This window comes from Microtus oregoni, unplaced genomic scaffold (assembly GCF_018167655.1).
Source record: "Microtus oregoni isolate MIOR12 unplaced genomic scaffold, Mior012 000016F_ref0000370, whole genome shotgun sequence".
NCBI lineage: Eukaryota > Metazoa > Chordata > Mammalia > Rodentia > Cricetidae > Microtus > Microtus oregoni.
The window spans coordinates 37,318,851-37,336,198 of record NW_024543075.1 but is presented as its reverse complement, the minus strand read 5'-3'; the positions used below and the strand labels follow the sequence as shown (position 1 = coordinate 37,336,198).

Sequence of the window (17,348 nt, the reverse complement as noted above, 5' to 3'; positions counted from 1 at the left end):
TAAAAGAAAGCACTTAACTGGGGCTTGCTTACAGTTTCAGAGGCTTAGTCCTCATCATGACAGGGAGCATGGCAGCAGGCAGGACTGGTGCAGACAAAGTAGCTGAGGGCTGTATCTTGACCCACGGACAGAGAGGCAGAGAGAGACTGGGCCGGGAATATGCTTTTGAAACCTCAGACCTCACTCTCAGTGACACACCTCCTCCAAGAAGGTCGCACCTCCTAACTCTTCTAATCCTTTCGAAGAGTTTTAATCGCTGGGGACTGAACATTCAAACATATGAGCCTATGGGGCCCATTCTTATTCAAACTATCACATTTACTCCCTGTCCCCAACAGGCAAGTAGCCATATCATAATGCAAAAATGCATTCAGTTCAATTCAGTCCTCATAGTTAATCACAATCTCAACATTGTTTAAAAGTTCAAAGTTCAAAATCTCTGAGACTCATGTTAATATATAACTGTAACCCCCTGTAAATCAAAATAAAAAAGCAGATCATACACTTCCAACATATAATGACACAGAAGATACATTACCATTCCAAAAGGAAGGAAGGGTAGTGAGGAAATGCTGGACCAAAACAAGACAGAAAACCAGCAGATCAAACTTCAAATTCTGCATCTTCATGTCTGATGTCCGTGCATTCTTCAGATCTCCACCTCCTTTCAGCTTTATTGGCTGATTCTATATGCAGCTCTTCTTGGCAGGTATCTCACTACTCTGGTATCTCCAGCATTTTGGGATCTCCCATGAAAACCAGGCCTCACCTTCAGAGCTTTTATTCAGTGGCCTTTCTGGGCTTCCATGTAGAGACACCCCTGTCACATGCCCGGCCTCAGAGCTTTCTTAGCCATAGAGGAATTAGCATCAGAATTTATCCTGAGCCAACAATAGAAAAACTAAACCAGGAAAATGTTGCCACTGTGTCAGAGAGAAGACTTAGATCATTATGGAGACTAAATAATATAAAATATAATAGACAAGATGTTAATATTTTTGAAGAAATGAAAAGACAAACACTTTAAGAAAAGATCAAAAATGAAAGAAAGCACCTACAACAAAACACTCTGTATGTAAAACAAAAATGAAACAAAACAGAGACAGTTTAATCACAAAATACATACTCTGGAAAGAAGATAAACAGTAGATTAGACATCAACAAAGAGGGAGCAAAAGAGCTGGAAGATAGATCATAGAAATTAGCCTGGTGAAGGAAGGTGGTGGTAGCCAAAAATGAAAAAAAGAAATCCTACATGTTCAGAAAAGAATGAGGAAATCCAACAAATGCCTAAGAGGAATGACAAAAACAGTCAATTATGCAGAGACTAGAGGACATACAACGTTGTGAACCATGATGACCAACTTAAATTTTATATAAAATACAAAGGTAGATAGAGTAGAATATGGGACTTCCATAGATCCATCATCTGGCCTCAATGGTTACATCCAGTCCATCTCACTTCTTTTTTGATGCTCTCAACACTCCACTCCACAAATTTGTTTTTCAGAAACAAATTTTGTGTATTAAATTACTTCATCTGTAATTCAGAATGAGTCTCTTCAAGATGAGAGGTCAATAAAACACAACAGGAGGCAGCATTGTTAAACTAAAATTTCCTTCCATCACTTCAAGAAATGTCATATCATATTTTACTCATAACATTTTAAATTTACTAAGCATTCTGCAACATATTGAGCTAGTTTCCCAAGATCTGCTGAACTTGCTGAAGTTGTACCTAGGAGACCCTTTCTCTCTGAAGGCCCCTTTCCCCTACAAGTATCTTAGTGTGAGTTCACCATTCCTACTCTCAAGAGACTCTTATATGCTGAACTTCCTAATCTATTCATTTTTTGATCTATTTCCATTTTAATGTTATTCCATGTCTTATTTCTCTTGTGTTCTAGGCATCTAGTGATGGTTGTTTTTCACAGATTTCACAGATGATCACAGCTTAGTCCATGTTAATTGTGTTTATACAAATCACATCTCAAAATTAATTAGATCATTGCACTTGTAACACTGTCTACCAAAATAAATATAATAAATGAAGCCCCTGGGATTTGATCAGCACAATCATAAATGAAAATGAAAACACATGCAATTTTCTCAGTCTCATTAACTTTTCTCCCACTGGATTTTCAATAAGATGCTAGCAGAGAGGAGTATGTCTAGGGGTGATATTTATGGTCTTACATTTCAAATGGTCCCTAGTCCTGCATAAAAAAGGCCTGCAGTACAAGGATGATTCTTGAAGCTTTTTCTTGTAACGTGTAGCTAGCAGGTAACATTCAATCTTTGTTATTGATGTGTACATGTCCCAGGAACAAAAATTGCAGTCACTTTTAGTCTGTCACGAATAAATCTACAATCTACAATATCCACTGAGCATCACAGTAATCAATCCTACTTTATTGACAGTATTATTACTTCAGATACTTTAAAGCTTGGGGACTTAAACTAAATAAGAAACATAAATTCAAGTTCAATCTTACATCAGTATAAATAAGTATAAAAATTTTTAGGAGAGGGGAGTACATGTAGGGTTTTTGTTACTTTCTGTTTGGTTTTGGTTTTGACCAGAGATGAGATTGAGACAGAAAACTTTCCTTCTCATCCTTGGCTAATAAGAGGATGTTTTCATTGAGGTTGAAAGGGGGGATATTCTTGCATTTTTAGTAGCTATGGAGTGAGGGCAGGCATGGGAGCCTCCGCTCTCCATGCCCCACTGTCTCATGCCCTTGTTTCCAGTGCCTGTACAGTTAAAGCATAGTTCCTTAGTGTGGAGTGGGGCTCATATCTCTAGATAGTGTGTTCCTGTTGTAGCTAGTGATCAACACCCAGTGAAAATACTTTTTATTTTACTGAATCCAACTTTTGAATTCTGAATGAAAAATCAAATTGTTAAATGATTAGACAGTAGTTATGTATATTTATGGTGGACAACATGACATGATGTATATATCTATATGTGTATATCTATATATCTATATAAAAATCATTGTAGAAAGGTTAAAGCTGCTCACCATATCCATCACCTCACTGCTCTGTTATTTTTATATTGCATTTCAAAAACCTCAAATCTCTTCCTTAATAAGTTTAAAATATAATACAGTATTAATTATGGTTACAATATGTCAAACTCATTGCTAAAATATATTATTACTATTTAATTTAAACTTTGTACCAGTCCGTTCACTCCTCTCTGTTCTCCATCCTTGTTGTCTACTGCCTTCACTGCCTGGTAATCACCATTCTACTCTTGTTTATGAAATGGCCTTTTAAGTTTCAAAATATGAATGAGATTGTGTATTATTTGTTTTGTTTATCTACCCTTAATTTTCATAACACAGAGCCCTCCAGGACTTTCTATATTACTGCAGTGATGAGATTTCCTTCCTTTTAAGGCAGCCTGCTTTCTGTGCAGGTATCTTTCTTATTTATTTATTTATTTATTTATTTATTTATTAAAATTTCTGTCTCTTCCCCGCCACCACCTCCCATTTCCCCCCCTCCCCCAATCAAGTCCTCCTCCCTCATCAGCCCAAAGAGCAATCAGGGTTCCCTGCCCTGTGGGAAGTCCAAGGACCACCCACCTCCATCCAGGTCTAGTAAGGTGAGCATCCAAACTGCCTAGGCTCCCACAAAGCCAGTACGTTCTGTGCAGGTATCTTACTAGTAATAAATATTCTAAGATGTGAGAGGTACTATCTTACTGTGAAATTAATTTGCATCTCTGTAGTAACTGTAAATGTTGAACATTTTTCACACTTTTAGTAAATAAATTAATAGTATAAGTATTAAAAATATTTTAGAATATTTCTTCTTACCAGCATTGTTTAGATGAAATATTGCCTTCATCTTGTTTACTTGTTCATTCTCCTAATGAATTTTCCCTCAGTGATCTCTTGGTACTCCTACTTGCTTATTACTATGTTTGCTTTGACATGATTGACATATTATAAGTTTGATATTTTTTTTAAAAAGGCATTGCCTTATCTAATTATGATTATAAAATGTATTCTATTTATTGTTCATCCTATGTAGTTCTTAAGATTCAAATAATGACCCCTAAATAGAACTATTTTTCATTATTTTCTAAGTATTAATCTCTACATGAAACTTCCATTTATAATAATCTGTAATTATATTACCCAGGTAGTGTTAGACTATCTCAATAAATTAACCTTGGAAACTTAGTGTTAGCTAACATATAATAGCTCTGTCTTACTTCTAGTGCATGTACTGTATATTTCCTGTTCTCATGTTTGAAGCTCAGATTGGTAAGAGGTGCCACCAAACTGCAGATGTAACATGTGAAAAGCACCACTGTGGAAAGGAAGAGAGAGTTGTCCATTGGTACACTGATTTAATTTTGAAGACTAATACACATTTGTTTTCACAGCAGATTGGCATCCACACAGTGGCACATAACTACAAGAAGACGGGGAATAGTGGGCGGGCTCCAAGGGACGGAGAAATAGTGTTGAATTAGATACCGTAAACACCCACGTGCATCCATCATTTCAACCACTTGAAGGCTTAGAACACCAGTCTTCTATGCATTCACTCAACTATTTGGGATCTCAGAACATCAGTGTTCTAGGCATTCATTCGGATTCCTGACTTGATCAAATGTCAGATCTGTGAGTCCTGTCTTCTGATCTGAGTCAGTGTGCAGTTTGTATCTGTAGCTTTAAGATAAATGGTGATTAGTATTCTGAAGTCAGGCATGATGTAACTTGGTTTGGGAACACTTGGGGGAGAAGAAACATGAGACCAAACTGAGAGCCATATTTATTATTATTGGGTCAAATGTGAAGTGGAGTATATCAATTATAAAGTCATTTAGTGTATCTGATAGCCACTGGTTTTATTTCAGTGGGAATCGTCTCGAAAAAGATGGAAACTGGAAACCACACAATGGTAACAGAGTTCATTATTTTGGGGATAACCGAGGACCCCACTCTTTGTGCTATCTTCTTTGTATTGTTTCTGGGGATCTACTTCACCACTGTATTGGGCAATGTCAGCATAATTATGTTGATCAGAAGAAGCCCTCAGCTTCATACCCCCATGTACCTCTTCCTCAGCCACCTGGCCTTTGTGGACATTGGGTACTCCAGCTCAGTCACCCCAGTCATGATTGTGAGCTTCCTGAGGGAGAGAACTACCATTCCTGTGGCTGGCTGCATAGTCCAGCTTGGCTCTGATGTGGTCTTTGGGACTGCTGAGTGCTTCCTGCTGGCTGCCATGGCCTATGATCGCTATGTGGCCATCTGCCAACCCCTGCTCTACTCCACTTTCATGTCTCCCAGGATCTGCTTCATATTATTGGTCATTTCCTATGTGGGTGGTTGTGTGAATTCTTCATCATTTACCAGCTGTTTATTGAGCCTGACTTTCTGTGGACCAAATGAAGTCAACCATTTCTTCTGTGACCTCCCACCATTGGTGGAGCTTTCTTGTACCCATGTTTACATCGCTGAAATGTCTCCGGCCATCTCAGCAGGGTCCATCATAGTCATCACCCTGTTCGTCATCATTGTTTCATACCTCTACATCCTTCACTCCATCCTCAGGATGCGCTCTGCTGAGGGCAGGCACAAGGCCTTCTCCACCTGTACCTCCCACCTCACCGCAGTCACCTTGTTTTATGGGACAGTTACATTTGTTTATGTCATACCAGAGTCAAGCCATTCACCCAACCAAATTAAAGTAGTGTCTGTGTTCTACACAGTGGTGATACCCATGCTGAATCCCTTGATCTACAGTCTGAGGAATAAGGAGGTAAAAGAGGCCATGAGGAAATTGATGGTGAGAACACATTCCTCATTTTGAACAATATTCAATGCGTATATATAAATATTTAAATGAACTTTTTTGGGAACATTTGCAGTAGTTTTTATTGTTTGCCTTCTTTTATATGAAAAAATCTTTTAATTGTACAGTAGCATTATGTTTATTAATGATAACTTACTTAATACCTTTTATGACTTTAGTAAAGTTCATTATTTGCACTGAAATCTGGACCCAAATTAAATGTATAAAGTTCATGGTTGTGATACCTGTGTGATGCAGTTTTGTTCTTTCATTCTGTATTATTTTGATAGTCCATGGTTATAGGTTACTTTCTCATCTATTTAGTATTGTATTTTTAAAAATGTTCATTATCATCTTGGCAAATATTAAGTGTTCCTTTTCAATCCTATTGATGACATTGTTGATGGAACTTGACTCAGGAACTCTTGGCAACTCCTGCACAAGATCATCATGCTTCTGGAAATCTTAAAGTTTTGCAGTATATATATATTTCAGTGAGATTAATCAAACTAATGTGTGAAACTTCTACTTCCTTACTAAAGCTTTTCTTCATTTTCAAAAGTTATTATGGTTTCTGAAAGGCCTTACATCATTACTTTTAATGAAAATACTTTAATTCTATCAACATTTTTTGTATTCTGAAACCCGACTCTGTTCCTTGTGTTTTTTGGTTGTCACCTGAGTGCTCCCTGCTCCCTGCTATGACTTACAATTGCTGAAGTGGCTGTCTGCTCACCTGTACTCTACCCATATATCCTATAGGGTCTGTATCCCAATGTTTTTTATGTGGGTGGTTATGTGTGTGCTTAGAGAGTTGTTAGTGACAGTGAGTCTGTTTTGTGGACGCAGTCAGCTCATTTCTTCTGTGACCTTACCTATGCTGCTGTATATATTACTGCAGTTGTCTCCTAGATCTCTTCAGACTCCAACATTATGGACAGCATATCATTTCTCCCTCTTCAGTCTTCATCCTCATTACCGCCTTGAAGACACGATCGACAGAAAAGTAACACAAGGCTTTCTTCAGTTTGGCCTCTCTCCTCACTGCTATCATTCTCTGCTATGAATTGGTTGCCTCCATTTCTGTTGTTTATGTGCAACTACTACATGGATCAGAACAAAGTGGTTGGGTTCTACATCAGGATGATCCCCATGTTGAATCACCTGTCTACAGTCTGAAAAACAAAGATGTAAAGGAGGGTTCAAGGGGGGCAACTGTTAGAGAGTATATTCATTGGATATGTTCTTTGAATTGAAGAGAATACTTAAAGTTTTCATATAATATTATCATCCATAGGACCTGCCAATTGATGTGGATGTAGATCTTTAGATTAAGAACATACTGTGTTGTAATCTTCACTTGTTTTTTGAGACAAGTTTTTTCTGTTTAACTTCAGCTGTCCTTGAACTTGCTCTGTAGACCACGTGGCTCTGCCTCCTGAGTGCTGAGATGTAAAGTTGTGTCACCACCACCCAACTGCAATTTTCAGTTTCAAATACATGTAAGATGTCTGTTTGGGAGGCAGTGGGATCTCTTGTATAATCTATTATCTATCCTACTCTATCTATCTATCTATCTATCTATCTATCTATCTATCTATCTGTCTATCATCTACCTATCTATCATTTATCTATCTATATATCATCTATCTATCTATCTATCTATCTATCTATCTATCTATCATCTATCTATCATCTATCTATCAACTATGTATCTATCATCTATCTATCAACTATGTATCTATCATCTATATATCTATGTATCTTTGTATCTATCTATTTATCATTTGTCTATAATCTATGCATCTTTGTGTCTACCTGTCTGTCTGTCTGTCTATGTATCTATCTATCTGAGATAGTCTTAATAACTGTTATTGATTTTCTTCAGATGTCATCCTCTTCTCTTTTACTTAGTTTATTTAGAAAACGATAATCTGTACTTACAACATGTCAGATCTCATTCTCGGCATGTTACTTTCATTAGCTCACCCATTCCTTAAAACAGCACAGTGAGGAAGTCCTATTAGCCTTAATTTAAAAAATAAGTAACCCGAGGCCCCACATAAGTAAGTAGCTAACCCATAAAGATTGTGCATAGAATATAAGAAACTCAGAGTATTTGATTTTTCCAAATACCTTATTCTTCCACTTAAATTTTCACAGCAGTTGGATGATGCCAGAAATTAAGAGTTTCCTCAGTATTAGTTCCAAAATATTGCTTGACATATATGATCTCAACTTTGTTTTAGCTTCCTTGCACGTAGTCTATACCATGAAATACATTGATGCATGGGCTACTAACTTTGTGCTTACTCAAGAAACAGAACTCTAGGATAGGGTCATTTCAGGTTCCCCATCCTCAGCTGCCCAAGGAACTAACTGGGGACCTCGGCTTGGGTATCTGGGAGCCACTCTAGGTTCAAGTCTCTTGCCAACCCTAAGGTGGCTCCCTTAACTAAGAACCGTGCTTCCGTGCTCCCCCATCCAACCTTCCTTCATCCCAATCCTCCCCCTTCCCCAAGCTCCCCCCATTCTCCCCCTCTCCCCTCTCTCTCCCCATCTCCCCTTACCCCCATCCCACCCCACCCCCAAGATCTCAATTTTCTCCTCGGCAATTTTGTCTACTTCCCATAGCCAAGAGGACAACTATATGCTTTTCCTTTGGTTCACCTTCTTACTTAGCTTCTTTGGGATCACCAAGTGTAGATCCTAGAGCAATACTGACGAATATCTTGCATATCATCATAGAACCTTCATCTGGTGATGGATGGAGACAGAGACAGAGACCCACACTGGAGCACTGGACTGAGCTCCCAAGGTCCCAATGAGGAGCAGAAGGAGGGAGAACATGAGCAAAGAAGTCGGGACCACGAGGGGAGCACCCACCCACTGAGACAGTGGAGCTGATCTATTGGGAGCTCACCAAGGCCAGCTGAACTGTGACTGAAAAAGCATGGGATAAAACTGGACTCTCTGAGCATGGCGAACAATGAGGGCTGATGAGAACCTAAGGACAATGGCACGGGGTTTTGAACCTACGTAATGTGCTGGCTTTGTGGGAGCCTAGCCAGTTTGGATGTTCACCTTCCTAGAAATGCACGGAGTGGGGAGGACCTAGGACTTACCACAGGGCAGGGAAATCTGACTGCTCTTTGTGCTGGAGAGGGAGGGGGAGAGGAGTAGGGGGAGGGGGAGAAGGGTGGGAGGAGGGGGAGGGAAATGGGAGGCTGGGAGGAGGAGGAAATTTGTTTTTTTTTTTTCTTTTCTCAATAAAAAAAAAGTTAAAAAAAAAAAGAAACAGAACTCTAGAAAGAACTTTGTAACAGAGCCCCCTAGTGGTGAGATAATCTTAAGCGGCTCTGCTTAGGAGATGAAGGAGAGTCAGGCAGAACTATACAGATGGGGCACAAAAGAGGAAAAGAATCAGTGGCTGGGGCTACAAGAGGCAACAGAAGTAGCGAGGAGTGGAATATATAGGACAAAAAGAATCTCAAAACAATGTTTTGTTAGAAAATGTCACAATGGTACTTCGAGTTTAAAAACTTAAAAGTTGACTATCTTAACACGATCTAATAAACATTCTAATTTCAAAACAGGAACTCACAGTTTCACAGTTGTGTTTGTGATCCTAATATTTGCCGTGTGTGCCTCAGTTACAGCTTCTGTCAAACTAAGGCTAAGAACCCAGTGGCACCAACAGTTCAAGTAAGGTGAAGCTTTGTCATTCATTTACCCATTAGTTTATTCGGTATTTTGTTCCATTCATATCAACTTGCATTTCAGTTTACTATGTTCTATGACCCAAGTAAAATTAGGCTTTGGTACACCAGTTGATCCATCTATAATAAGCTTCCATTAGTCACAGGTGAAAATCAAACCCTAACTATCTAATTTCCAGTGGCCTAAAAAACAAATACACAGCGTTCTCTCTCTCTCTCTCTCTCTCTCTCTCTCTCTCTCTCTCTCTCTCTCTCTCTCTGTGGCGGGGGGTATGGTGGTGATCTTAGCCTTTGAGTTCCAGTAAGGCTTTTTGGAAGTGGATTAACAAGGGATGGATTGGTGTCTACAACACTTAATAGTTGCTGCACCGGTGAAGGGAGGAGCATGCTATGCAAGTGGGACTGTGAGATACTCTTGAGGCAGAAGAGAGTGGGCATGCTCAAAATTTTGAAAGGAAAGAAAACACCATGAGAGAGAAGAGGGGAAAAGACCACATCTAAGGTCTTTAAAAATATTTTATTTTTATTTAAAAAATCATATTAACAAGGTAACAGGTTTTGATACATATTTCATATTGCTTATTTCTCTGTCCTCTTATATTCATTATGACCCCCACCCCATTGTATCCTTTGGGCCCCAATATTTTTCTTACCAGTTAGTTCTTTACCATACCACTTCCTTAAAGACTCACTTACCCCAAGTCTCATGGGCCCTTTTCTGGTTAGAGACTAGAATCTTTTGAAGTTTTTATGAAGAAAGTAATTTGTTTGTATATGTGGTTATGGTGGTAATTTGCAACATGATTTGGAAGATGGAAAGATAGGAAAATTCATCAGGGATTGTATTTATTAAGCTTTCCCTGGAACAGAATACATATATATATATATATATATATATATATATATATATACAACTACTTTGATATTTACATTTATGCACCTATATTTACTATTGCTAATATATTTATTTCAATATTTATTATACATTTTATATCCATGCTTTCATTTTAACTATACATATAAGGGTGTTATATATGTATATATATATAAACTTTCTCAAATTATATATATGCAAAGCACACAGTCTGTTAAGTATACAAACAGCTTGAAAATACTGGCAAGAGTTGAAACTGTAGTCTAGAGGTCAAGCGTTCCAAGAGGTCCTCTTTGGAGGACCTCAGGCTTTCTTTAAAGGCCTTTAAATGATTAGACAAGAGCCATTGATATTAGGAATTTTCTTTTTACAACTATCAGTTTAAATGTCAAGCATGTCTCAAAAAATAGCATCAAAGGTACATTTGGGCTAGTGTCTGACCAAACACCTGGTGTCACACTCTGATCAAGCTGACAGCTAAAGTTAACCCTTTCACTGGAACTGCTTATGAGAAATTGACTGTGAAAGACGTGGGGCTGAGGCAAAGGCATTGTCAACGAAGACAGAGAGAAATAAACAAATCTTGGCCCCAAACATGCAAAAATTTATAACCAAATGTAGGAGTGCAGAGAAGAAAGATAAATAAATTACGCTCATGCTTCTAATCTATAAAAGGATTGCGTCCCAGAGCCCCTTATTAGAGAAGGTCAAGCTGGAGGTAAAAGGGAGAATGGAGAATGGTAAACACAGTGGTGGTCCTTAGTGAACTTAGATAAATTAAGACTCTCAGGAGGAGCTGGAGAGATGGTTGAGTGATACAGACCTTAGTAACCAAGAACCAGGCACTGGGTTTCATTTCTAGCACCACAATGGGCAATGAAAGATTATTAGGAGAGTGGGTTAATCAGGGATCTTGCATCCTTTCTTTTCAAGAGAAGCCTAATTCTTACCCCAATCCAGAGACCAGGGACCCAGAATAGAATGTTACGAGTTCACAAAACCCCTTAGGAGCAGTTACTAGTACTCCAGGAAGAACAAGTCCAGGATACAGGAGCAACACTTATAAATCTGAAAATAACTCCAGGAAATTTATTTGTCATTTTCTCTTGAAATGTATCCCCAGAAATGACTATTCTTACCACGCACATTGCAGAAGGAGTTACTATTGAAAATCCAGAGACCTTAATCATTTGCTTGTTCCATGATAGTAATTTATAGCAGATAGCTACTTTTGAAAACAAATAACTGAAAATAAAAAATAATTTTCAGAAAATTATTTTTTATAAAAATAGTTCTTTTATTAATCATAGGTTTATTTAAATATATTACATGTAACACTATGAAAATATGATTTATTACTTAATATATGAACATCCACCCTCACAGTTATAAAAAGTTTTCAAGTGGCTAATTATATATACCAGGAGATACATTTCAGCCACATGCATTTTGTTTTTTCCATTGTTGTATCAGTAGGATGTTATTACTGTATTAAATCTTATAATATAACAGACATCACTTAAGAGAATATTTTCCTACCAAGCTGTCTCTTCAGAGCACACTTAATTTCATTATTTCTGAGGCTGTAAATGAGGGGGTTCAGCATGGGGATCACCACCATGTAGAACACAGATACCACCTTGTTCTGGTCTGTGGAGTAGCTGGACTTGGGCATCACATAGATGAAGGTGATGGTTCCATAGAACAGTGTGACAGCAGTGAGGTGGGAGGTGCAGGTGGAGAAGGCCTTCTGGCGGCCCTCAGTGGAGCGCATCTTCAGGATGGTGATGAGGATGTAGGTGTAGGAGACGGCTATAACAAACACTGTGACTATAATGACAAAGGCAGAACAGAATGAGGCAGGAACTATGGGGACATTGCCACTAGAACAGGAGAGCTCTATCAAAGGAGCCAAATCGCAGAAAAAGTGATTGACTCTATTTGGTCCACAAAAGAGAAGAGAAAAGAAGGAAAGAATAAAAGAGGAAGCATTAAGGAAACTCCCTATATAAGATCCTACAAGCAACTGGACACAGACTCGTGTGGACATTTTGGTTGAATAAAGCAGTGGATTACAGATTGCTACAAAGCGATCATAAGCCATGGTAGCCAGAAGGAAACATTCAAGTGTTCCAAAGAAAGCACCTGAGCCAAGCTGGATGGTACACCCAAGGAAGGAGATTGGGTTTTGCTCCACCAGGAAGCCGACAAGCATATTGGGGGTGACAGAAGATGAGTAGCCTATGTCGGTAGAAGCCAAGTGACTGAGAAAAAAGTACATGGGGTGATGGAGCTGGGAAGAGACTCTGATGAGGAGGATGGTGCTGAGGTTCCCAGACACGGTCACCAGGTAGATGCACAGGATGATGGTGAAGAGGACGACTCTAAGGACTGGGTCATCTGTCAGGCCCAATAAAATGAACTCTGTCACTGCAGTGTGGTTCCCATCCTCCAGGAAAGCCATGGGATGATGTAGCTACTGCCAGAAAAAGGCTGTGATGGTGACATTCCAGGAAAGGATTTATAAATATGTAGCATCACTTTCATCAACTCATATATGAATACTATTATAAACAGATATGTCATTTAAGAAAAATTTCAGGAAAACACATTGAATGAAAATTTAAACTAACTTTTTAAATTTAACTTTTATTTTATGTCACAGTTTTAGAATTCATATATTTATTTCCAATGAACCTTCTCATATTTCAAAAATTTTTTTAACAACAACAACAACAACAACAACAGATAATTTGCTTCAAGTATGCTCTGTAGATTCAACTTTGAAGAAAATATTTCCTTAAGTGGTATTTATATAAAATATATAATATTACATATACTTAGATGTTGTTAAATGTGTTCAAAGGACTTTGAAGATAAGGTTTTTAAAAGGAATCATAAATATAACAAAATGATTACAACTTTTAAATTTAGGGTTATGTGATAAAGATTAGAGGAAGCAGTCATGCTTCCTAAATGCTTACTAAATCACCAGCCTAGAAGTTAAAATTCACGTATAGCTATATTTTAATTTCCAGGGGATAATATTAAGTACTTTCACTGTTTCTGTTTCATAGACAAGGAAACTAAGGTTAAAAATGTTAAGTTACTCACATCAGTTAACACAGGATGTAGGTTGGATTTGGGATATCAGATACAGGCAAGCTGAAACTCATGTATGATAAATGAAATAATCATGTATGATAAACGAAATCATCGTAGCAGCTAAGTGAATACTAGTGACAGTGATGCTGGTTAACAGTGTTGGATTCTTCAGCTTTCTGATGCAAAAGCCCAGGGTGCCACCTTTGCTGTCTAGTTCACAATGCCTGTGGGTTAAACAAGACTCTCTTAGAATAAATTTTAAACTGAGAAGTCAGATATTTTTTATAGAACAAGGAAAATCTAGAAAGGAAGTGAAAGCTACAAGTCAAGTCACTATTTAAACTTTAAAAATGCTTCAATAATTCCAATTCAGCTATAGCTTTCTGAAATCATCTTAAATATCACGTGACTAATACCTCAAATAAAATTATCAAGTTTTATTTAAACACACTAAAATCTCTCCTACTGTAACAATGTTTCAATTGAAGTGTGGTAGAATTAAATATGATTTTTAACGTGGTATGCAGATAACAAAACTTCCATCCTGTTAAGTTAAGAAGTGGTGCTGGAGAGACGGCTCAGTGGTTAAGACATTGTTGTTTTTGCAGAGGACCTGGGTTCACTTCCCACACCCACACTACATGTCTCAGCACTGCCTGTAACTCCAGTTCTAGGGGTTCCAGGGCCCTCCTTTGGCCTCTGTTGGCACAAGGCACCCATATGGTTGCACATACATGCGCACAGGACTCACATAAATACATAAAATAAAAAACGAATCTTAAAAAATTAAAAAGCATACTCAGGCTCACTCATCTAGAGACCAAATTGAATCTCATTCTTGCCACCCCACTCCCACTCCGCCACAATTTGGCTTTATTTCCTACTCTTTGCCCAAAATGTTTGGTGTCTGGGATGCTAGAGTATCTGTATAATTAATAAATGAAGCAAGTTTTTCTAAAAGAAATTTCCTAAAGGTAATTCCAAGTACTTTGTAATTATCCACTAGTTTAGGCTTACTGCAGGGTGATAAATTTACATAGTTAGACATCATGCAGTTTCTGGTCTTAGGGGTTGTAAACTGGTCATGCACACTCTACAATGGAAATTTAATTTATCCCAGCTGAAATTGTTTTCTCCCTAACTGTTTGTTTTATCTGTACTACTGTGAAAGGAAGGCTTTTAGATGCTGATACCATTTGAAGGAATAGTTCTCTTCAGGGATAAATGGAAACAAGCAAGATTTGATCACAAAAGCTCAAATCTTACCTCTTGAAAAAAAGAATTCTTTCATCTTACAGTTATTATTACATGACAGCCATGCTATCTTTTATAATGTTTGGCTGAGGATAGGTCTCTGAAGATCCCAGAAATTCAGAAGTAAATTCAAACCCAACAGGGAGCATGATCACAGCCTCAAGTGAATATTGAGTTCAGTTCATATGAACACATCTAATTTTCGAGGATTCTGTCCATCCTGAAATGTCTATTGTAAAGTATGCAATGCACACTTTTATTTAATGATTACAGTAGGTGAAATACAACATATTGTGCCATTCCTAAATATTGGTCTTAAGTTTACTTTGCTATTTCAAGTTACCCCACCAATTTCTGATGGGTTCCAAACTTAGGGTCACATAGATAGCCCTATGTGACACTAAGCAAAACAAAAACGTATAAAATGGGAAAGGTATTTGTCAGGAAGAATAAACCCTGGCAAGGATTGGGCGGAATAAATTATGTTGAGGGATGAGTAACCATAGTTCATTATATTCATGTTTGAAATCGTCAAATTATGAAATTTATTAATTAAAAAAGAACACAAAATTGAAAATATAAATAGGCAACATTACATCCAGCACCTCTTCATTTTACAAATAAATGTTTACAGTACATAATGCACATTATATTGTTGAAGTGCAGGGAGGAAATAAACATAACTATTTAAAACACACACATAATTTTTATAAGTACTTTCAATTTATATTAAATACTGAAGCTAATGAGTAAAATATTTTTTCATGGATTTCAGACTTAAGTGAAAAAAGAGTTAGAATAAACCAACTTTATAAACACAGAACATGCCAGGATGAAGAGATGGGCCAGCGGTTTAGACACTTGCTCCTTTTGTCGAGGAATGGAATTTCAGCAGCGACACCCACTTCAGGCAGCTCCCAGCAGTCTTTAACTCCAACTTCAGGGGATTCTATGCCCTCTTCTGGCTTCTGTGGGAACCAACCCATACATACATGTGTCTTCAGATTTCTTTTGCTGTAATGAAACATCATGACAAGAAAGCAAGCTTGGGAGGAAACAGTTTACTGGGGATCCACACTTCCACATTGTCCATCTTGAAGGAAGTCAGGACTGGAGTGCAAACAAGGCAGAAAGCTGGAGGCAGGAGCTGATGCAGAGGGCATGAAGGGGTGCTGATTACTGGATCCCTCCCCATGGCTTTCTCAGTCTGCTTTCTTATAGAACCCAGGACCACCGGTTCAACGAAAGCACCACCTAGATAGTCTGCATCCTCCCCCATCAATCACTGATTAAGGAAATACTCTAATGGCTTTGCTACAGCCTGATCTTCTGGAGGCACTTTCTCAATTGAGGTCCCTTTCTCTCAGGTGATTTTAGCTTGTGTCAAGTAAGATATAAATCTAGCCAGCACACACAAACATATACACACAAACAAACACATACACATACATAAAGATAAAATAAATAAATCTTAAACATTAAATAAACCCAGAGCATGGTAAGCGTGGTGTGGAAGAGACACAAGCCAGTGGGTTCACATGATGGCTGGAGGGTGGCTACAGTGCCAGCTTACCAGCCTAATGAGACAATCCAAATGCAGCCATATGATATCTGTGGGAGAATGGCAAAGGACCCACTAATGCAAGCCCAGGAGAAAAGGTTGTTAGACATAAAAACAGCAAATGCAAAGATTCTAGGAAATTCAAGAGATTAAAAAATGAGGCCATGGTAAACCATGCAGAGACCCATAGGCCATGAAAAACGTTTATAATTTAGTTTTTATGTTTGATATGCTATAATTCCAAGTGTTGTAAGAGGTACTGCTTACAAAACATTGAATGGAGGAGTTAGAAGATGCATTTTCATTATTTTTATATAAATCTATGAACTTGATATTTTAACAAAATTGATAGTCTACTATATACATTGTTCTATTATGTTATAGTATTAGTGATTTATACAATTTACTGTCAATCACATTATCTCTATGAGGTCATTTCTTATCTTGGGTCTACTATATACTAATCTACATAATTATACAAATTTCATTAAAATATGTGGAAAAGATGTAGCTGTCAAAAGAAAAAAAACACATAATGACAGACAATATTTAGAAGACACATTGCTGATAAAAGACTATCATTAAAAACATCCAGTAACTACTGAATCTCAGCAAGAAAAAAACAAAGAGGATGACTGAAAGCTAAGTCAGAAACATTCACAGAAACCCCATTAGAGGCAGTAGAACAAAAAGTTTATGCAAAAGTGCTCCAAAATTAGTTCATTAAGGAACTGAAAATGTAAAGAGAGATACTCTTACGTACCAAATATAATGCCAGAATCTAAAACACCAAGATCACCAAGAAAATTTAATTTCCATTATTTGTTGGACTGTATATAATATACCCATTTCGAAGGGTATATTTGAAGGGTATAGTAGAAATTTCTTTTAAATTGTTTTTACTGAGCTATATATTTTCTCTGCTCCCTTCCCTTCTTCACTCCTCCCCTTCTACCCTCTCCCACAATCCCAATGCTCCCGATTTATTCAGGAGATCTTGTCTTATATGGTC

General features: G+C 37.7%; 2 protein-coding genes across 2 annotated transcripts; one reads left to right on the top strand and one right to left on the bottom strand.

The window, feature by feature from the left end:
* The first annotated feature begins 4,902 nt into the window (after positions 1–4,902).
* LOC121457790 (olfactory receptor 481-like) lies at positions 4,903–5,841 on the top strand. The gene has a single exon (XM_041666793.1). The coding sequence runs from the start codon at positions 4,903–4,905 to the stop codon at positions 5,839–5,841; it is 939 nt and encodes a 312-aa protein (XP_041522727.1).
* Positions 5,842–11,935: 6,094 nt separating this feature from the next.
* Positions 11,936–12,880, bottom strand: LOC121457781 (olfactory receptor 469). Its single transcript, XM_041666777.1, has one exon. The coding sequence runs from the start codon at positions 12,878–12,880 to the stop codon at positions 11,936–11,938; it is 945 nt and encodes a 314-aa protein (XP_041522711.1).
* Between the last annotated feature and the right edge of the window lie 4,468 nt (positions 12,881–17,348).